The sequence below is a fragment of the Pan paniscus genome, chromosome 21, assembly GCF_029289425.2.
Source record: "Pan paniscus chromosome 21, NHGRI_mPanPan1-v2.0_pri, whole genome shotgun sequence".
Taxonomy (NCBI): Eukaryota; Metazoa; Chordata; class Mammalia; order Primates; family Hominidae; genus Pan; species Pan paniscus.
Window position 1 is genome coordinate 24,232,693 of NC_073270.2, and position 19,892 is coordinate 24,252,584.

At 44.2% G+C, this 19,892-nt stretch overlaps 2 protein-coding genes across 11 annotated transcripts in view; one reads left to right on the forward strand and one right to left on the reverse strand.

Annotated features, from left to right (window-relative positions):
• The first annotated feature begins 1,507 nt into the window (after window positions 1-1,507).
• On the forward strand, window positions 1,508-13,534 carry GZF1 (GDNF inducible zinc finger protein 1). Of its 9 annotated transcripts, none has more exons than XM_034947392.3 (7): window positions 2,512-2,733; window positions 3,702-3,798; window positions 4,843-6,227; window positions 7,483-7,577; window positions 9,246-9,413; window positions 10,061-10,218; window positions 10,568-13,534. In XM_034947392.3, exons 3-7 carry the CDS (start codon window positions 4,864-4,866, stop codon window positions 10,916-10,918), a joined length of 2,136 nt encoding a protein of 711 aa, XP_034803283.1. In that variant the 5' UTR covers window positions 2,512-2,733; window positions 3,702-3,798; window positions 4,843-4,863; the 3' UTR covers window positions 10,919-13,534. The 9 variants fall into 9 exon arrangements, with proteins under 9 accessions (XP_054960993.1, XP_054960995.1, XP_054960992.1 ...); XM_055105015.2 differs by lacking the exon at window positions 2,512-2,733 and adding an exon at window positions 2,853-3,346; XM_055105014.2 differs by lacking the exon at window positions 2,512-2,733 and adding an exon at window positions 2,857-3,551.
• Window positions 13,535-14,993: 1,459 nt separating this feature from the next.
• The window catches only part of NAPB (NSF attachment protein beta), a 47,017-nt gene continuing 42,118 nt past the window's right edge, over window positions 14,994-19,892 (reverse strand). For both annotated transcript variants that reach the window (XM_003829375.4, XM_034947395.2), the window contains one exon: window positions 14,994-17,963. In XM_003829375.4, coding sequence (XP_003829423.2) covers window positions 17,853-17,963 — 111 coding nt within the window. In that variant the 3' untranslated portion in view covers window positions 14,994-17,852. The remainder of the gene's footprint in view (window positions 17,964-19,892) is intronic.

The window sequence follows — 19,892 nt, forward strand, 5'->3', positions numbered from 1 at the left end:
TGTGGCAGTTAAGGCATAGTTTCTTCTTGAAGTGTAGAGGTGCATGACAACCCTTGCCAGGCATGGCCCTTCGTTCTTTATCATTTAGTATTGCCACAAAGAGTCTGTGAGTCTTACGACCTCTATTTTTAAAGCTATTAAGACACTCAACTAAAGCAATCCTTTCAGTATTGAATGGATTAGCTAGCATTATGTTATGCTAGCTAACATAATCGGAGACGGAGTCTCATTCTATTGCCCAGGCTGGAGTGCAATGGCATGATCTAAGCTCACTGCAACCTCCATCTCCTGGGTTCAAGTGATTCTCCTGCCTCAGCCTCCTGAGCATCTGGGATTACAAGTGCCTGTCACCACTCCCGGCTAATTTGGTTTTGTTTTTTTGAGACAGAGTTTTCCTCTGTTGCCCAGGCTGGAATGCAGTGGTGCAATCTCTGCTCACTGCAACCTCTGCCTCCCATGTTCAAGCGATTCTCCTGCCTCAGTCTCCTGAATAGCTGGGATTAAAGGCATGTACCACCTCGCCCGGCTAATTTTTGTATTATTAGTAGGGAAAGGGTTTCACCATGTTGTCCAGGCTGGTCTTGAACTCCTGACCTCAGGTGATCCGCCCACTTCGGCCTCCCAAAGTGCTAGAATTATAGGTGTGAGCCACCACACCTGGCCTAATTTTTGTATTTTAGCAGAGACGGGGTTTCACCATGTTGGCCAGGCTGGTCTTCAACTCCTGACCTCAAGTGATCGGCCCGCCTCGGCCTCCCAAAGTGCTGGGATTACAGGCGTGAGCCACCGTGCCTGACCACCTTTTTGTAATGCAAAACAAAATCATAAAACACGATTCTGGGCCTGCTGGAGCCATGGGTGAAAACTGCGTTCATTCCAATTTCTTCAAATCATGGAATGCAAATATAAAGAGAGTCGGCCTAAGAAAGATTTCTGTCACTCATTCATTCTTCAAATATTTATTGAGCACCTACTATGTGTGGGAAGCTGGCTCCTGTTCAGGAAATATAATTAAAAGTACAATCTCCCAACCCTCTTCAGAAAGGTAGTGGAGAAAGAAAACACTTTGTAATTGAATAAGTATTAAACTAGAATGTGATACCCATCACAGGCAATCCACTAAGAGACTGCAAAGACAGAACGAAATCTCACTCTTTTGTGCAGCCAAGCAATCTATTACACACATTTTCAAGATAAACAATAACTAGCTCTCAAGGGAACTTGGCAGCATTTTTCATCACACACAGTTCATCTAACCTGATATTTGGGGTGATCCTCTGTGTTAGCCAATTGGCTTTATCTAGAGGAAAAAGAAACTTGCATCTTTATGATATGAGATAATTTTGTAAGTTGGAGCAAAGGGCCCACTGAAGTTAGGCTCCTACTCTCCCATTAAAACTGGGAGACAGGGGTATTAACTCCCTTGATACTTAGAGATGGCTCCTAGGTCCTAGAAAAAGACATATCTAGGTTATAAAGCGCACAAAAAGGCCTAACTAGTCTTCAAAAGGATTTATATATTTCAAAGAGAGGAAAAAGTACTCACACTAATTACCAATTTTCTAAAAGTAAATGTTCAAAGAAAAAGGGAGGGAAATCTCATATTTTCAACAGGAAGTAGTAAACCTCTTATTTTAAATTTGTATTTGTCCTGACAGTCCCCAAACATTACAAACTCAACCTGTCGGTAAGACAAGGCTGAGTTAACTGCTGGCCACAGTAAGGGACAGCATGACCTGGCAAAGCTTTACCAATGGCTGGGAGCAAAAGGCAAGGTCAGTTTATTGAGAACTGGAAGTCTGACTCAAGGAAGGTGTTTCAAAGCGGGCTTTAGTTAGTATTGAGCAAGAATTGGTGGAAACAGCAAGATTTCGAGGAGTCAGCGAATCTTAGGGAATCAATTGTGCTTTCCCCGAAGAGTAGATGGGTCTCTGGGGAAGTTCTGTAGTGAACAAAGCCTTCGCCCGAATGGGAACTCCTGGAAATAAAGCCCTGCAGTAAAGACGGCAGGGTGCGGTCCCGGCTCCTGGCGCGCCGAGCCCCCCAGCAGGGCGGGGGCACCGCGGAAGAAGCGCCCCAGAGGAGAGCGCCGCGCCGCGCCCCGCCTGGCGCCAGTTCTCCAGCGCCCGTGGAGGCATCTGCGCCCCTAGTAGCCAAGGTGAGTACCAGCTCCAAGCCCGGCTTTCCGGGGGGTCCCTCGCGTGGCCACCGTGCCCTAAGGGTGCGCTCGGCCTCGGGGACGTGAGCAGCTCTTAGTGGGAAGCCAGCTGCAGGCCCTGACCGCAGGCTGCTGGGGCCCGGAAGCGCTGGCGCCTTGCGGCCAGAAGCCCGGAATGGACGCGAAAGTGACCACGCGAATCTGACGCTCACGTGACTTTTCGCGACTGGCCCCGCCCCCCTGTGGCGTGCCGCAGCGCAGGCGTCGCTGTCTCCTGCGCAGGCGCAGGCCTTGGCTCGCGGCGGGTGACGCAATGCGGCGGGTGACGCAATCCGACGTCGCCAGTCAGTCGCGCGGCCAGATCAGGTAACTGCCCGAACCGCTCCGCCGCCCGACGTGTGGCTCAGCCCCTTCCTCAGCCCCGCCAGGGGCGGGGCCGGCCGCGGGAGGGGAGGGGCCTGCAGCGACCAATCGGCGGTGCCCGCGCAGGGTGCTACGCCACGCCCAGCCTGGCCGGCCGTTCCTACCGACCTGGTCCAGCGGACAGCGGCGGCAGCGGGGGCGCCGGCTGGGAGGTGAGTGCGCGGCCCGTAGGCCTGGCTCCGGCCCCTCGCCGCCCGCCGCCGCCTCTTTGTCCGCGCGCCCCGGCTGCTCTGTGGACCTGCGCGTCTCGGGGATGCGGGAGCGGGGGCAGGGGGCGGCCCGAGGGCCTGATCCACGCGGCCCCGGATGCCCGCGTCGGGAGGCGGCGCGTCGGGCCGAGGAGGGGCTTCTCTGTGGCTGCAGTAGTTTGTTCTCTGGGTCGTCTTTGGAGTGGCCGAGCGGCGTCCGGGCGCTGGGGCGGCCAAGTGGCGCGGGAAGGGTGGGAGGTGCCGTGAGGGCGACGAGGACAGCGGCGGATTTAAGCCCCACTGGAAACTCCGGTCCTTGTGGCCGTGGACTGGGCTGCGGGTAGCAGCGTCTCCTGGAAGGGCTCTGGCCCCGTGAGCCTCGGGGATTCAGGGGCCGCCGACGTTGGTGCAGATGCCGGGTGCACTGGGAGGCGGCCGGAATGCCAATGAGATTTGGCGGATACGCAGCTGTCACCGGCCGCAGACGGCCCTGTCGCCACCTCCAGTGCCTGCACTCCAGTAGCCAAGCAACATAGGAAATCGCGCTCAGAACCCACTTTGTTGATTGAGAAATCAGGTCCCCTCGAGGGCCCTGTTGGCAGAGGTCTGGGGAAGTCAGGGCATCAGGCTGAGAGAGCCCTCTGCAGTCTTGTTTCCCCAGGCTGGGGCTGGGACCACTGAAACCCCGCCCCACTCTTATAGATCCCTTCCTTAGGCTTTGTCAGTGTTCTCACAGTTTTACTGGGGCGTCTCCTTCAGGCGACATTGATCAAGCCTCATAGGTACCTGTTTACAGCGGAACTCCCAGAGGGCAGTCTTTTCCATGTTTGGGGGACTGCTAGTTGTGGGGAGCGGTCTCATTGATGAGACTGGAGAAGGGGAGAGGGGTGGGACTAGTTTATCAGGGAAGATGATGACAACTTTTTTTCTAGACACGTCGAATCCGAGGTGACATCTGTGGTCTGGCCGAAGGAGGCTAGAAGGAAGGCATGTGCTTTGGATGGATGGAAACAGGAATCAAAGAGGAAGGTAGATTCAGGAGCTGAAGGGCAGGGAGAAAACACATTCAGGGAGTTTGTGGCAAAGCAGCAGAAATGACGATGGGGTGACGGTATCTGGAGGCCTTAGGTGGGGTTGGTGAAATTTGCATGCCCGCTGCAGTGGAAAGATTTAGGGGCTAAAGATAGCCCTTTGCCTTTGGCAAGGCTGAGGGGAAGAGTGTGTTGAGTAGTCTGAGTTGAATCCGGGCACCAGGCCCTGGCTCATGTCCCAACCAGCCATTGACTGTTACCTTGATAGGTCCTCATCTATGAAATGGGGATCACTGTAGCACCTTGGCCTATGTGTGGGAAACCAATAAACTAGCCAACAAGTTTCAGGCTCATGGAACCCTGATAACAGCCGGTCAGCCTTCTTCAGAGGAGGAAATGGGTTCAGAGAAGTTGCTTGCTCAAAGTAGCACAGCTTGTAAAAGCTGTGGAACTTACATTATTTCAGTAGAGTAACAATAATTCAAATTCCGAGGAGTTTAGGATGTTGGGAATGGGCGATTAATTGTGAACTACTTTTCCAAGAAGTTTTCCTCATGGAAAGTAGTTATTTAGTTGGTTCTTTTCAAAGGCAGAAATGATTCCCTGAGGTTTTGGATTTGCTCCCAGATGGTGGTGGCTATGTGTTTTAATTATCTGGTTTCCTGATCAGAGAACTAGACATTATTGTTGCCATGAATTCTTTTACAGTTTTGGGGACTATGTAAGCAAATTAGACAGTGACCTTGGTGAGCAAATTACTGTGTTAATGTATTTCACTAATCACAACTTCCATCATTTGTTTATCACTGGAGGAAACCTTAGAATACACTATTTTTCATGCCAATTTATTACCTTAGGAAAATGCATGAGGAACCTCACTTTAGAAAATTGCTAAGAAGTAAAATGTCATTCGAATCTTTACCTGAGTAAAGCTAGGTTGTTAATGAGTCTATATCCTCTCAAGTACTGAAGGAATCCTCATAAATTTTAGTCCTTTTGCATCAGTGGTTGCTCATGCATAATTCTTGTTTCTTTTTCAAAGCTGTTTTTGGAAGGAAGAAAGATGGAAAGCGGTGCAGTTCTGCTGGAATCCAAATCCTCCCCATTTAACCTACTGCATGAGATGCATGAGCTTCGCCTCCTGGGTCACCTGTGTGACGTGACAGTCAGCGTGGAGTATCAGGGTGTCCGCAAAGACTTCATGGCCCACAAGGCAGTGCTGGCTGCCACCAGCAAGTTTTTTAAGGAAGTGTTCCTTAATGAGAAGAGTGTGGATGGTACTAGGACTAATGTCTACTTAAATGAAGTGCAGGTTGCTGACTTTGCTTCATTTCTTGAGTTTGTCTACACTGCCAAGGTACAGGTGGAAGAAGACCGGGTGCAGCGAATGCTGGAAGTGGCTGAAAAGCTGAAATGTTTGGATTTATCAGAAACTTGTTTTCAATTAAAGAAACAGATGTTAGAGTCGGTACTTTTGGAGTTGCAAAATTTCTCAGAGTCTCAGGAGGTGGAGGTGAGCAGTGGCTCCCAAGTTAGTGCTGCTCCTGCCCCCAGGGCAAGTGTGGCCACCGATGGCCCTCACCCCAATGGTCTCACGGATTCCTTGGGCTACCCAGGAGAGAGAGCCAGCAATGGCATGTCTTCAGATTTGCCACCGAAGAAGTCCAGGGACAAACTAGACAAGAAGAAAGAGGTAGTTAAACCTCCCTACCCTAAAATCAGGAGAGCTAGTGGAAGGCTGGCTGGGAGGAAGGTCTTTGTGGAGATCCCTAAAAAGAAATATACGAGAAGACTCCGAGAGCAGCAGAAAACTGCTGAGGGTGATGTGGGGGACTACAGGTGTCCCCAGGACCAAAGCCCGGACAGGGTGGGCACGGAGATGGAGGCGGTTTCCAAAAATGAGGGTTGCCAGGCAGGTGCTGAGTTGGAGGAATTGTCAAAGAAAGCAGGGCCGGAGGAGGAAGAGGAGGAGGAGGAGGAGGAGGACGAAGAAGGGGAGAAGAAGAGCAGCTTTAAGTGCAGCATTTGCGAGAAGGCGTTTCTGTATGAGAAGAGCTTCCTGAAGCACAGCAAGCACCGCCACGGCGTGGCCACCGAGGTGGTGTACCGCTGCGACACCTGCGGCCAGACCTTCGCCAACCGCTGCAACCTGAAGAGCCACCAGCGCCACGTGCACAGCAGCGAGCGCCATTTCCCATGCGAGCTGTGCGGGAAGAAGTTCAAGCGCAAGAAGGACGTGAAGCGGCACGTGCTGCAGGTGCATGAGGGCGGCGGCGAGCGGCACCGCTGCGGCCAGTGCGGCAAGGGCCTGAGTTCCAAGACAGCGCTGCGGCTGCACGAGCGCACACACACGGGAGACCGGCCCTACGGCTGCACCGAGTGCGGCGCCAGGTTCTCGCAGCCGTCCGCGCTCAAGACGCACATGAGGTATGCGGGGAGCCGTCCAGAGGGGTCCCTGCGCACTGGGAGGGTGTGTCAAGCACTGAGGTCGTCCTGGGATTTGATGTCTCACTGCTTAATTTCTCCGCTCCAAACCTGGGGGCTTATTTCGAGACAGCGTTTAGTTCTCTGTGAAGGTACAGGGGCTGCGAGTGATGGCTCTGCTCCCTTGTTCTGAGACCCCTGGGGCGCCCCTGCTGGCCGGGACGTCCCCCTGGTGGGACCGCGACAGCGGCCGCGGGCTCGCCCCACCGTGCTGGAGGAAGAGTTGGGCCTCGTTACCTTTATTTCTCCTTTCCTGACTCTTCGTTTAGATCTTGGGGTTCTGTGACCCTCCGGGTCCCACAGTCTCAGTAGAGACCTCAGTGAGATGCCATTTCAGGCTTTAGGACTCGTCTCTGGTCTTTTGGTTCTCAGGCTTGGAAGGAGTGCCATCTGGGCAGTCTGCACTCCAGAATCAGGACAGACAATGCTTTCTGTTTCTTAATATGTTTCTGAGCTGCAGGTGTGTGGTGATGTTTTTAAATAAGTTTTCTTATAGTTCTTAGTATATTTATTCTTGAAATCCCAACAAGCAGTTGTTTTCTCTTCTCTTCTAGATCTGCCCTCAAACCTAGGTCAGTCTTGGGTTAGCAGCATGGTGTTCATTTTTTACTCTATATAATAAGTTAAAAATACTTGGTTTAGGAAGTGCTCAGTAAATTATGTTTGATTGCTACTTCATACTAGTTGTGACATTAAAATGCTTATGCATTTTAAAAATGCCACCTTCAGCAATTTGAGAACAGTTCTCCTTTCTCTACTGGTGATGTCATATTAGGAAATGAGAGTAACATTTTTGATCATGTGACACTTAATCAGCAGTAGTTCCTAAGGTGTTTGTGGCTGATTATTCTGTATGAGACAGCTTTACAAATATCAGATTGTGGTCTTTAGTGTTTAAAAAAATCTGCAAAGGCCTGGTCTCTACCTGCACATGCCTTATAGCATCAGCAGTAGGGCTTGTGATCAGGTGTAGATGAACATTCCAGTCAGTGATTTATGGAAAATGTGTGGATCCATTGACCTTGTGCAGAAACTCAGTTTATTTTGGGATGGAGATTATGGGCTCTTGACCTGTCACTACAGTCATTCTCATTAGGTCTCTTGGAGTAAATGATTTTTGCAGGATAGAGTGGAAATTGTATTGCAAAGTGAGCTTTGAAATACATCCTAAGTTATCATCTGAATGTTGTACTTTCAGAATTCATACAGGGGAAAAACCTTTTGTCTGTGATGAATGTGGTGCAAGATTCACTCAGAACCACATGCTGATTTATCATAAAAGGTGTCACACAGGTAAATACTCATGCTGTTGTGATTGAATGTCTTTCCTAGATCTAGAAGGAAATGCAATTGATTAATTTTGAAGTTGGCATCTACCAAGGTGGTGCAGGTTAAAGCCATGATATAGCTTTTCCATCTAGTAAGTGAGCAAAATGAATAAACATACACACATTGCCTTGTTGCTAGTGTGCACATGGCTGTGGCTTTTATACCACCAGGCCATAGGATCTGGCATGCAGGTCTTAGGTATCAAGAGATATAAAATAGTTCTTTTGTAACCGAAAATTTTTTTTCTAAGACTCTGTCCTAAAGAAATTGTCCAACATATGGGAAGAGCTGTATGCTATTATCCCCCTTCTTGCTATTTTTATTAACTAAGAATGGGAAACAGCCTGATTGTCCAACCACAAGGAAGTGCTCTAGTCAACTCTGGTAAATCTATACCCTGGCTTATGACCCGGCTATTCAGAGTAAGGGCTCTGAATGACATGAAAAAGTCTGTGCTTGGATGTTCAACTTTAAAATGCACAATTAAGCATACAGTTAACCTCAATTGTATTGAAAACCTGCACATAAAAGACCAGAAGAAAATAAGTTGTTATATGATACATTAAGGTAATAGGATTATCTCATTTCTGTTTTCCAAAGTCTTTATGATTTATTATGTGACAGATAAAACTTAAGTTGGCTTTATTCTGCTTCAGCACAGTAACCCTGAGGTTTAGAATCTTGTGGAAGATACAGAAGCATACAGCACTGAAGTGTTCCAATTCTTCTCAGTTTCTTCTTTGCTTGCATTTTTTATTCTTACTTGTAAACACTGGCTTACAAGCCTCAAGTTCAAATGCATGTGAGACAGAGATGACATGTCTCTGACTCATTAGACACCACATCTGTGTGATTAGACACCAGTTCTGCTCATTCTGAAGTCATAATTCATGTCATTGAATGAAAATCTCATTTAATGTCATGAAATTAGCATTTAATGACATGCATTATGACTACAGAATGAGTAGAATTGTTGTTTAAAGAAAGCTTGGGATTGGGGACAAGGTCAGGTTATAATGAAGGATTAAGTTAGAATTGGTCCTTTGATAATATTAACATGGTAAGATTTTATTAAAGTCACTATTTTTATTTTGATGTCTGTGAAATCGGGCACAGCTAATAATTTGGTAAGTCTGATTTGTGGGATTAAACTACAAAAAGTGAGATGATATTTAAAACTTTTGTCCTACAATTCAATCAAGTTGATTGGAGTTGCTACTCTAGAACAGTGATATATATCCATTGTCAACTTCCCCTTTATTCTGATAAAGATCCATAGAAGTGTTCCTTTGAAAATAATCCAGCAGTTCCTCCAAACAGAAGTTGTGAAATTATTTCCTTGTTTGGAATGAGTAAATTTCTAAAATGTGAGCCAGCTGAACAAACAATACCTCTTTGATTCTAGTCCAATGGAATTTTTCTTGCAATTTCCCAGGATATTTTACACCAACTTTCAGTAAGTAGCAAGCATCTTACATGAATATATATTTTATGATAGTTTTTACTGGAAAATGTAACATGCTGCCTACCAAGGCACTTTTGAGGAGTTCACGTGGGTTTTAACAGTGGAGACCTACTGTTCCATGTGTTTTTAATGCCTGTATTGTTTATGACTTTCATTTTCTCATGTAGGTGAAAGACCTTTTATGTGTGAAACATGTGGCAAGAGTTTTGCTTCTAAGGAGTACTTAAAACACCACAATAGAATCCATACTGGATCCAAACCCTTTAAATGTGAAGTATGTTTCAGGACTTTTGCCCAGCGGAATTCACTCTACCAGCATATTAAAGTCCACACAGGTATGGTTGGAATGTCCCAGGGAAGGGAGTTTAGTTTGGCCAAAAAAAAATTCTAAAGCTTGTAGATTTACCAGTAAATTACTTGGAACTAAGCTTTTGAAGAAAACTGGCCAAACTTTGTATGTCATAATAGCATTTCTTTAGAGATTGTTTCTAACTCTGAGAAACTGAAAAGTGGGAGCACTTATGTGTGTAAATGGGAGAAGACTAAGTCCCTTTGCTACATGGAGTTTTTACTGAAAAGGACAGACAGCTTAGTCATGGTGTGAATGTAGGAAGTGGATGTGTGGACATAGGGATAATGATCTGTACATGTTAGTAAATGCACATGCACACATGCGTATTCAGTTGTTAGGGGTCTTGTAATTTTATACTCCATTACCATGGAAAACAGGTGTCATTCCTATAGTTATAATACCTGCTGCAGGCACATGTCCTGGCCCCTTTTTGGTGTAGGCCATAAATTCTTGGTATTATAGAGATAGTGGATTTGTAGCCCTTAAGTTGTTCCCAACATAACCTTCCTTATGTTGGATGCTGAGGCTTCCCAGTGGTTTGCAACAGCATCATTCACTCAAGTGTGTATTCAGAATTAAGCACAGTAGGCCAAAGGGACCCACCAGCAGTCTCCTCTCTCCCTGCCTCAGGGGAGCGTCCCTACTGCTGTGACCAGTGCGGCAAGCAGTTCACCCAGCTCAACGCCCTCCAGCGCCACCGCCGCATCCACACAGGGGAGAGGCCATTCATGTGCAATGCGTGCGGACGGACATTCACCGACAAGTCCACTCTTCGGCGGCACACCTCAGTAAGCAGTGGGTTGGCTTATTTGAGAAACAAGCTGCTGCCCTTAGATACACGGAAAGAGAAATACCTACCACCATTCTCCAAGGTGGTTAGAGGTCGAGACAACAGGTACTTTCTCCTTGGGTTGTCTCTGCAGTGGAACGCTCACGGAATGAATGAAGTGGAACACCAAGCCCCAAGGCCCAGGGAAAGCACCATCCACGATGACTACTCTGTAACAGTGAGGGTGGTGGCAGGCGGGTACTTATTAGTGAAAGTTGAAAATTGAAGTTGTAGAGGGACTATTGTTTTAAAAGATGCACTTGTCCAGAGACACATTCAGTGACCTTTGTTTTGTGTTTAACTTACAGATACACGATAAGAATACTCCATGGAAGTCTTTCCTTGTCATTGTAGATGGCTCGCCCAAGAACGATGACGGACACAAGACTGAACAGCCTGACGAAGAGTATGTGTCGTCCAAGCTTTCGGATAAATTGCTGTCTTTTGCAGAAAATGGCCATTTCCACAACCTGGCTGCAGTCCAAGACACTGTACCTACCATGCAGGAGAACAGTTCTGCTGACACAGCCTGCAAGGCAGATGACTCCGTGGTGTCCCAGGACACCCTCCTGGCCACCACCATCAGCGAGCTTAGCGAGCTGACCCCACAGACAGACTCGATGCCCACACAGCTTCACTCTTTGAGCAACATGGAATAAGAGCTTCAAGCAGTTCCCATCCTGTTAGTCTGCGTGTGTGGTAGCTGAACTCAAGATGATGTGGGGCTAAGAAAAATAATTGTCCATGTGCAAAGATGTGGGCAAGAATGGCCTCTGCAGATTTTCCTGAACTTCTGCTAACTTGCACGGCTTTATCACAGCATTTTTAAAGCTTTCCCTCAAAAATCCTGATCTGCATGATCTCAGCTACTTTATTGACAAAAAGGCAGTGAACATAACCTCACTTAATTCTGGTGTAGGGTGTATGTGTTAATTGTTCTAATTCTTGATTACCTAGTTTATAGATAACTGCTGGTCTTAATTGCAGAGTACAGAGAACTGAACCAGCTCCTGATATTGTAGTTAGCAGTCTTCCTGGCTTCTCACTCTGCCTTATATTTCCATGTGGGTTTACTTCTCTCATAACTACTTTCAAGGTATTTTTCTTCCAAGCCGAAATAAAACTGGGGCCACATATTTTCAGTCATTTCTTCCCTGTTGAATTGAAGCAAATCAGATTTTCTGTGGGGACCCTCAAATGCAACTGAAGAAATAGATTGTTGCATTCATTCCTCCCCACCCCCCATTTGTAGGCAGTAAACAAAGTATGACAGATTGAACACCTGCAAAACTGCTAGCGTAATCTCAGCACATACGCAGCGAGGAAGTTTGTCATAAAATCAACTTAGAAATGAGATGAGGCTGTTCAGTTTCAGTCTTAAAAAAATCAGATTAGGTAAAAGCTGTCCTACCAAAGAGTCTAGCAAAACAATATAGTATTTTTTTGCAGAGGCATGAAAAATTAAGACGCTTTAGAGTACTTGAAAGTTGTGTAGTCACTTTATTTGCAAAATGAGGTGACTGTGGCAAATTATAGAACACAGAGTATTATTATTTTTGCCAGGTTTTTCTGACTTGATTTCTGTAATTTCCAGAAACCCAGAGTTCTCATTTCCACACCTAGAGATGGAAACAGGCAAGTAACTGACATGTCTATTTCCTTGGGAGCATGTGAGAACATAGCAGTAGGGACCAAAAGTCTCAGCACACTTACCTCCGATTATGCCTTAAAGAGTTGATTGTGAAGAACCAGTAACTTTGTCTCAAATGCTTCTTTGGCTGTTTCATGCAGGACTTAATTATTGCTTTAAAAAATTCACAATGAAAAGACGATTCTGCTGTATTTGTTAAACGTTGACATTTGGTTCTAGGGCCTTGAGTATGTGCCACGTGCTTGTGAAATGCTATGATTCACATGTAACATTTAAACATTAATTTAAAAAGGGAACCTTGGAGAATTCTTTTGTTCACTAGTTCCTTTTTTCTCTACATTTTTAATTTATTAAACTTGCTGTGAAAACACTTTGATTTTCTAAGAGGAAGGTACTTTAAGTTCCAGGATGAAGATGTAGCTGCACTATGCCAGAAATTAATGAGGGAAGACTTTCTTCCTAAGTGCTTATGTTTTAACTTATGTTAGTGAAACCACTACAAGGTGTTTCAGGTGCTGATAACATGCTTCACACCTGCCCTTGGAGGTCACAGTACTAATTTACTTCAAATTTAGTTATGACAGTGTCACTGTATCCTAGTTATGTTTACAGAACAAATAAATAATGACTGTCACACATCCAGAGAAGACCGAACCTGCCCAGCTGATGTACTGTTTTATGGAATAAAGTCACTTGATCAGAAGGAATTGAAACAATAGATCATTTTGTTACCTACTGGAGGGATTTTTGTCTTGAATTTGTTTCCTTAGAAATTCTACAAAAAAATGTTAATAAATGTCTGCTTTGTAAAAGCAGTTTTGCAATTTTTTAAAGATCTATTTCTGTTATAATTTAGGTTCTGCAGAAATATGATTCTTAATTGAAACATATAATTTGCTTAATTACGTGAATAATGAAATGTAAAATCCGGGTCCATAAGCCTTTATTTCATACAGTCCTAGGATTAAGCTGTTTAACTGCTTGGATCCCAGTTGGTCTCTGGCAGTGGGATCCTGGAGAGGAGAAATCCTGGCCTCTGCTCATGCGTAGGCCACAACCGGGCTGGAAGTGCGGTTGAGCTCTCTGCCACTTTCTTCAATGTAAAAAGTAGGCATCAAAGATACGACTTCTACTATATACATTTCTCTGTCCCTGAGAACAGAAAAACCTAACCCTGTAGGGGACTGGTTACAGAGGACCTCCTGGAGCATCTGCCCCATTCCTCCAAGTCCAAGCACAGCCATGCTGAGTGGAAGCGAGGCCACCGTCTGAGTGGATTGGTCCCAAGTGTGTAATGAGGAAAGTGGCCAGGTGCCGGCACAGTGCCTCTCCCAGAGCCTCAAGAAGGGCCATTTAGGAGCTTGCTTCAACCATTTTCCAACCATTTTCTGTGAAATACTGTCAGCCCAAACTCCAAAGGGATGTGCAGCCTTTCGTTTTACCAAATTCTTTGCTGTCGTTTGGAAAAAATGGGCCATGTGGTGGAGACCTTTATTTAAGTTGATTTTTACAGAAATGTGATTTTGCTGTAGGTGATTATCCAAACAAGTAAATTTGAGTGTATAATTTAATTTTTAACCTGTTAAATAAACCTTGTCCCTCCAAGGAGTTCATTTTTGGGAAACAAGATGGGTACTTGTCAATTTAACCAAATGTCATGATATTCATGTACTCAGGAGTAACAATATTTCATTTGATGTGACTGAGAAAGGCACACAGGTCAGAAGATCATCTAGCACAGCAGTCCCCAACCTTTTTGGCACCAGGGACCACTTTTGTGGAAGACAATTTTTCCACAGGTGGGGGGACAGAATGGTTTCAGGATGATTCAAGCGCATTACATTTATTGTGCACTTTCTATTATTATTGCATTGTAATATACAATGAAGTAATTATACAATGCACCATAATGTATAGTGGGAGCCCTGAGCTTGTTTTCCTGCAACTTGACAGTCCCGTCTGGGGGTGATGGGAGACAGCAACAGATCATTAGGCATTAGATTCTCATAAAAAGCGTACAACCTAGATCCCGTGCACGCGCAGTTCAATAGTGTTTACACTCCTATGAGACTCTAATGACACTGCTGATCTGACAGGGTGCACAGCTCAGGTGGTAATGTGAGCCACGGGGAGTGACTGCAAATACAGATGAAGCTTCACTGCCTGCAGCTCACCTCCTGCCGTAAGGCCCAGTTTCTAACGGGTTGGGGACCCCTGCTCTATCACATCATCCTAAATGAGACTCAGAAAATCATCTGCATACCTTTGGCAATCCGTACGTGGACTCTTAACTAAGGCTGACAAAACTAAGCTTTTAAACTACCATGGTGGCATCTTCATTAGGAAATTGATTCTGAGAAGAGCCACTTGATTTAGGCTTTGAATGATCAACAACTCAGAATGCCTAGATGAGGACAGCTTGTTCTACCATTTAAAACATTTTGCTTTGACTTACCTGAAGTGTTGTGAATATACTTTAGGACCTGAAATCAAGGCTCTATGATAGGATGGTAGGATGAGCCGGTCTGCACTACCCGCCATGGGTCCTCTTCCTCATCAGGACTTCAGGCCCCAGTGGTCAGTGGGACTGACCCTTCCCCAGGGGCATCTCCTCTCCCTGTGCTGATATTTTGCAAAATTAAGATAAATGCCCACACTGACCAGATAGTTGAGTGGTACTTTCTTGGGGTAGGAGAGTGTCAGGCTTAGGGGTGCCTCACCTCCCCACCAGTCTTCCAGCAACCATGCCTTCCTCAACTTTGCAAGTAACTGTAGACCCTAAAGGATTCAAGGAAGGGATGAGAATGTGGGGTCTGCAGGGTTATCATGTACTTTAGTGGACTGCATCAACAGAAGTTACCAGGGTTTCCTTCTAAACCCTCAGTCTGCAAAACCATTACGGTGCCCTGGAATTCCCAACAAATGACCGGAGCCTAGAGAGTATTAACGTCTGTTGCCTTAATCTTAACGGGAACAACTTGAAACAATGGAAGCTACTTTTGACCTATGCCAATTTAGCAACAAGACTCATCAAAATATTACTGATAATTTCCACTTTACAGGTTAAAATAAAACAAACATACTTTTTCTGCTAAGGTAGATTTATTGTTACACATGGTTAGTTTTCATAACGTAATCCCCTGCCCCAGAGCAACTCAGGACTCCATGGAGCAGGAAGCCTGCTCTTGGTCATAGCTCATACCACAGCAGGCAGGTCACGGGGGCATGCTGTGCTGCCAAGTCCTCCAAAGGAAGTCACAAAGGTTTGCATTTGGACATTTAAATCCACAAAATCAGGAGAAACAATAAATGCACAAGGGCTGGTGCATATACTTTGGTTACAGTGACGCCACCACACACGGTCACGACTGTGCAAAAATACTGCTTTCAAATCATTAAATAAAAAAAGGAACTCACACAAGCTATAAAAATGTTGCCACAAAAAGCAAAACTTTCCTCTAAGAAATATTAACTGACTTTGACTATGAACTAACTCCAGATTTGCTAAAGTACAAGAATTGTACCATAAATAATTATATTTTGTTCATAAGTAACATTCTATAAATCTTGAAGACCTAGCTCACAGGCATCTTGAAACATGGCACTGTCCTACATCCATGGGACATTTAAAGGAAGTAAGTTTGCACACCACTGACTGGGCTTTTCTCTCATTCTTTTTTTTAATCTTCTGGCAGGTCTCTTCTAGCCATTACAATTACTTTGATTCTTTTCATGTGAAATATTAAAAACAAAAATTAATTCTTAACCCCGGAACTGGTCCCAGTGTTTATTGCAATACAAACAAGTGACCCTCTAATTGACACAACAAAATGTTACAAACATTATTGTTAAAAAAAATACCCCTTCAGACGGGTCTGTTGGAGTATAATGATGAAAGCTAAACATAATTGCCCGAAAATAAATCATGTGGTTTTTACTTTAAGTGGTCAGACCAGAAGATTCTTTAAACAAGTAGAAACAAACTACTTAAAACCAGAGGACTCAAGCTGCAGAACCACTCCTCACACCCCATTTTCACAAAAGTGCATTTGGCTGGTTGTAGGATATATTATTAGGTAGGGAAACAAAACCCCACTTTTCTCTCTGATCATTTTTTCATAAGAGATTCTAAGAGGGAGTGAAAAAGTACCAACTGGACTCCATTCCAGGTCTTACCTCTAGAGACAGCCAGCTCTCATTTAAGAATCTCAGAACTTGGAAGGAAGGAGGAAATCCACATTAAATTCTAGGGCCCAACAGACAGAGTGTCTTCATTGCCACCCCCAGTAGTGGGGACTACAGTGCACCTGTAGTCCCAGTAGATGCTCTGACATCACAGAGCTTCCTGCTCTACCAGCCCACCTCATGCATGTCACCACCATAACTATAGCCTGCAAGTCCTCATGGCCACCTGATGTGGATCCTCTACAGTCTGTCTTTGGCTGGCCCTTCCCACTTCCTTTCCTGCTACTTTCTCTTTCTTCCTAGACTGACCTACTCATCATTTCTCAAACAACCTGCAGTCGACCCTTGGCCTGGAAGCACTACCAATTCCAGTTGAGAGCCACCAAAAATGAAAACATCATTCCAATACTACTTACTACTACCTGACATAACATAGGAAGTTTCGTTACCTGTCATCAGTGAAGCTCCGTGATGTCAGAGTGTCTGCTGGGTTAAGTCTGGCAACACATTTCAAATATAAATCATTTAACTATAAAATATTCAGAGGACATTCAGGAGACAAGTGTATGTCTAAAGTACAATATCAGCATATAAATTAATAGAATCAAGTTCATGAATCAAGATAGCATACATATATTATATAAACCAATTAAACACGACAGAGTTCAAACACATAAGCCAACATATTCCACCAGCTAAGAGAACAATCAAGTCCCCTGAGAAACAAGTTGGGGTTCTTGCCCACTTGGGCATACAGGACATTCCTGTACCACATTCACCCCACCTAACCCATCATGTACAATAAACAGGAAAATTACATACATTCATTCTCAAGCTTAACTTAGATAATCTATCCAGTCCTGACCAAGATTTCTATAGTCACAGCACAGAACACACCACCTCAACTTGGGAAAGTGTATAAACATGAAAATAATGAGCAGGCTATGCCAATTAAAATACTTCAATGTAAATATAAAGGGATTTCCACTCCAACTAAAAGTGAAAACTATCTCCAGAAAAAGAGAAAAATTCCATTTCTAACAGATCTTGTGATATGTGTGTGTGTGTGTGTGCACGCGTGTGTCTAAGTACAAATCAAATTCACTTTGACACTCATCCATACATGAAGCAAGTACTTCCAGAAAGCTCCTTTCCTCACAATGTGATGCCTACAGACCCTGGCTATTCTAAATTTTTGCCATGCACATGTTAGCATACGGAACAACACAAAAAGCAAAGAAACTAGTCACTAGCACCATCAAAATAATCACAGGATAACAAAAATAGAAATGATTTCTAATAAAGTTATAAACTCATTCCTAGTAACTGTCCTAAACTAAACACACATTTAAAGAACATATTCAGATGCCAAAGCACAGAGAAAATGCAAAGCATCTATGAGAACAACTGGGCTGAGTACTCAAGTCCAACGAAAAGGACATAAAAACACGTGGTAACATTAAACATAGGTTCCGCAAATACCAATGAAATATGAGGAATGAGATTCTGAAGTACTTCTCAGAAAACGCTGGGGGTTCTGATAAGCATGAAACAACCCATCATTACCACAAGATGAACTGGAGCCTCTCCTTCATTCATTTCACAGCAACACAGACTTGGCGAGCTTAAACAATACACAGGCCGTCTGGCTCATATGCAACAAAATTAAGCCATTAAATAGGCATCCCATAAAGATCACTTGACCCTAAGACAAAACTAAAGAGGAGTTAGCTGCATGCCACAAAGACAAAAACATTTCATTTTAGGTCTCCATCTCCTTCTCCATCCCCTTGGATGGACTTTTTGATGCGAAGCAACATGGTGGTCAGCCACTGATCCAAGCGAGATATTGAGTCAAATTCCTTCACCTAGTATAAGGAAAGAGGAACAGGAATTACCCCATGTAAATACATTAAAAACACAAAATAATAGTACCCCAAGCTGTTTATACCTTTACAGCCATAATCTACTAACTTTCTTCATCATTTGAAATTAATCATTCCAGTTTATAACTTTCTTCATTAAAAAATTGTTTATTTTTTCATTATCCTGTTACTATTTTGATACTAGTGACAAGTTCCTGGGCTTGACATTTCTCTGTTTTCAAACATGTGTAAGAAAAAAATTCATTAACAGTCATAATTATTGTGGCAAAAGAAACTGGATATTGTACAAAAATTTGAAAGGAATATGGAAAATTAATACTCACTGAACATGGGAAAACATTAATTACAGAGTTAGAATATGTATGGAAGCGGAATTAACACATTTCAATGCATTACCCAAAAATAAAATTACAATAGGATGAAAATGATGTGGTAGGCAAAAGTTAGACAGGGAAACATTCCTTTCCTCTATCACTCCTGAGCTGTGATGAACATGTTACAGGAGGCTACTGAGAAATTTGCTTGAGGCTGGATGTAGTGGCTCATGCCTGTAATCCTTGAAGTTTGGGAGGCCAAGGCAGGTGGATAGCTTAAGCCCAGGAGTTAAGAGACCAGCCTGGGCAACATGGTGAAAACTTGCCTCAACAAAAAATGCAAAAAAAAAAAATTAGCTGCGGGTGGTGGTGTGCACCTGTAGTCCCAGGTACTTAGGAGTCTCAGGTGGGAGGATCACCTGAACCCAGGAGGTTGAGGGTGCAGTGAGCCGTGATCACACCACAGCACTCCAGCCTGAGTGACGGAGTGAGGCTCTGTTTCAAAATATATAAAAACATTTTTTTTTTGCTTGATTCTAAACATGAGCTGGCAGAAGATGGAAAAACAAAAAGTATAAAGAAAAAAAACCCTCATATTTTTAATATATATATATTATTTATTTATTTATTTATTTATTTATGTATTTATTTATTTTTGAGATGGAGTTTCACTCTTGTTGCCCAGGCTGGAATGCAATGGCATGATCTTGGCTCACTGCAACCTCCACCTCCTGGGTTCAAGAGATTCTCCTGCCTCAGCCTCCCGAGTAGCTGGTATTACAGGCACACTCCACCATGCCTGGCTAATTTTTGTATTTTTAGTAGAGATGGTGTTTTGCCATGTTGGCCAACCTGGTCTCAAACTCCTGATCTCAGGTGATTCACCCGCCTTGGCCTCCCAAAGTGCTAGGATTATAGGTGTGAGCCACCGTGCCTGGCCACCTTCCATTTATTTCATGCCACAAATATAGCAAATTCTCACTACTTAGTTTTTATATTTTAAATTATATTTAATTTTTTCTCTTTTTTTTTTTTTTTTGAGACAGAGTCTCGCTCTGTCACCAGGCTGGAGTGCAGTGGTGCAATCTCAGCTCACTGCAACCTCTGCCTCCCGGGTTCAAGCGATTCTCCTGCCTCAGCCTCCCGAGTAGCTGGGACTACAGGCGTGTGCCAGCATGCCTGGCTAATTTTTATATTTTTAGTAGAGACGGGGTTTCACCATGTTGGCCAGGATGGTCTCGATTTCCTGACTCATGATCTGCCTGCCTCGGCCTCCGAAAGTGCCAGGATTACAGGTGTGAGATGCCGTGCCTGGCCTTAACTAATTTTACTTTATACTTATTTATGGGTCAGATTATTTTCAAAAGAAAAAATTAAAACAGCAAATTATAAGAATATAAATGGAATATTTGCTCCTGAACTAGTCTCACAGCTAAATTAGTTTTGAGTGTAAGTCGAATCTCAGCATGGCTAATGGAACTGTTTAATTTGTGTGATATATAAAAGGTGACGTTTGGAAAATACAACTTAAGGTATGCTGGAGTCATGTTCAAATAAATGTTTAGAATTCACATAATGAAAAGGAAAAGAAGTTTCT

Coding starts and splice junctions, on each gene's coding strand:
- GZF1 (XM_055105018.2), top strand. CDS start 4,864: ATGGAAAGCGGTGCAGTTCTGCTGGAATCCAAATCCTCCCCATTTAAC. Junction 9,414..10,060: donor GCATATTAAAGTCCACACAG/GTATGGTTGGAA, acceptor TCCCTGCCTCAG/GGGAGCGTCCCTACTGCTGT. Junction 10,219..10,567: donor CTCTTCGGCGGCACACCTCA/GTAAGCAGTGGG, acceptor TTTAACTTACAG/ATACACGATAAGAATACTCC.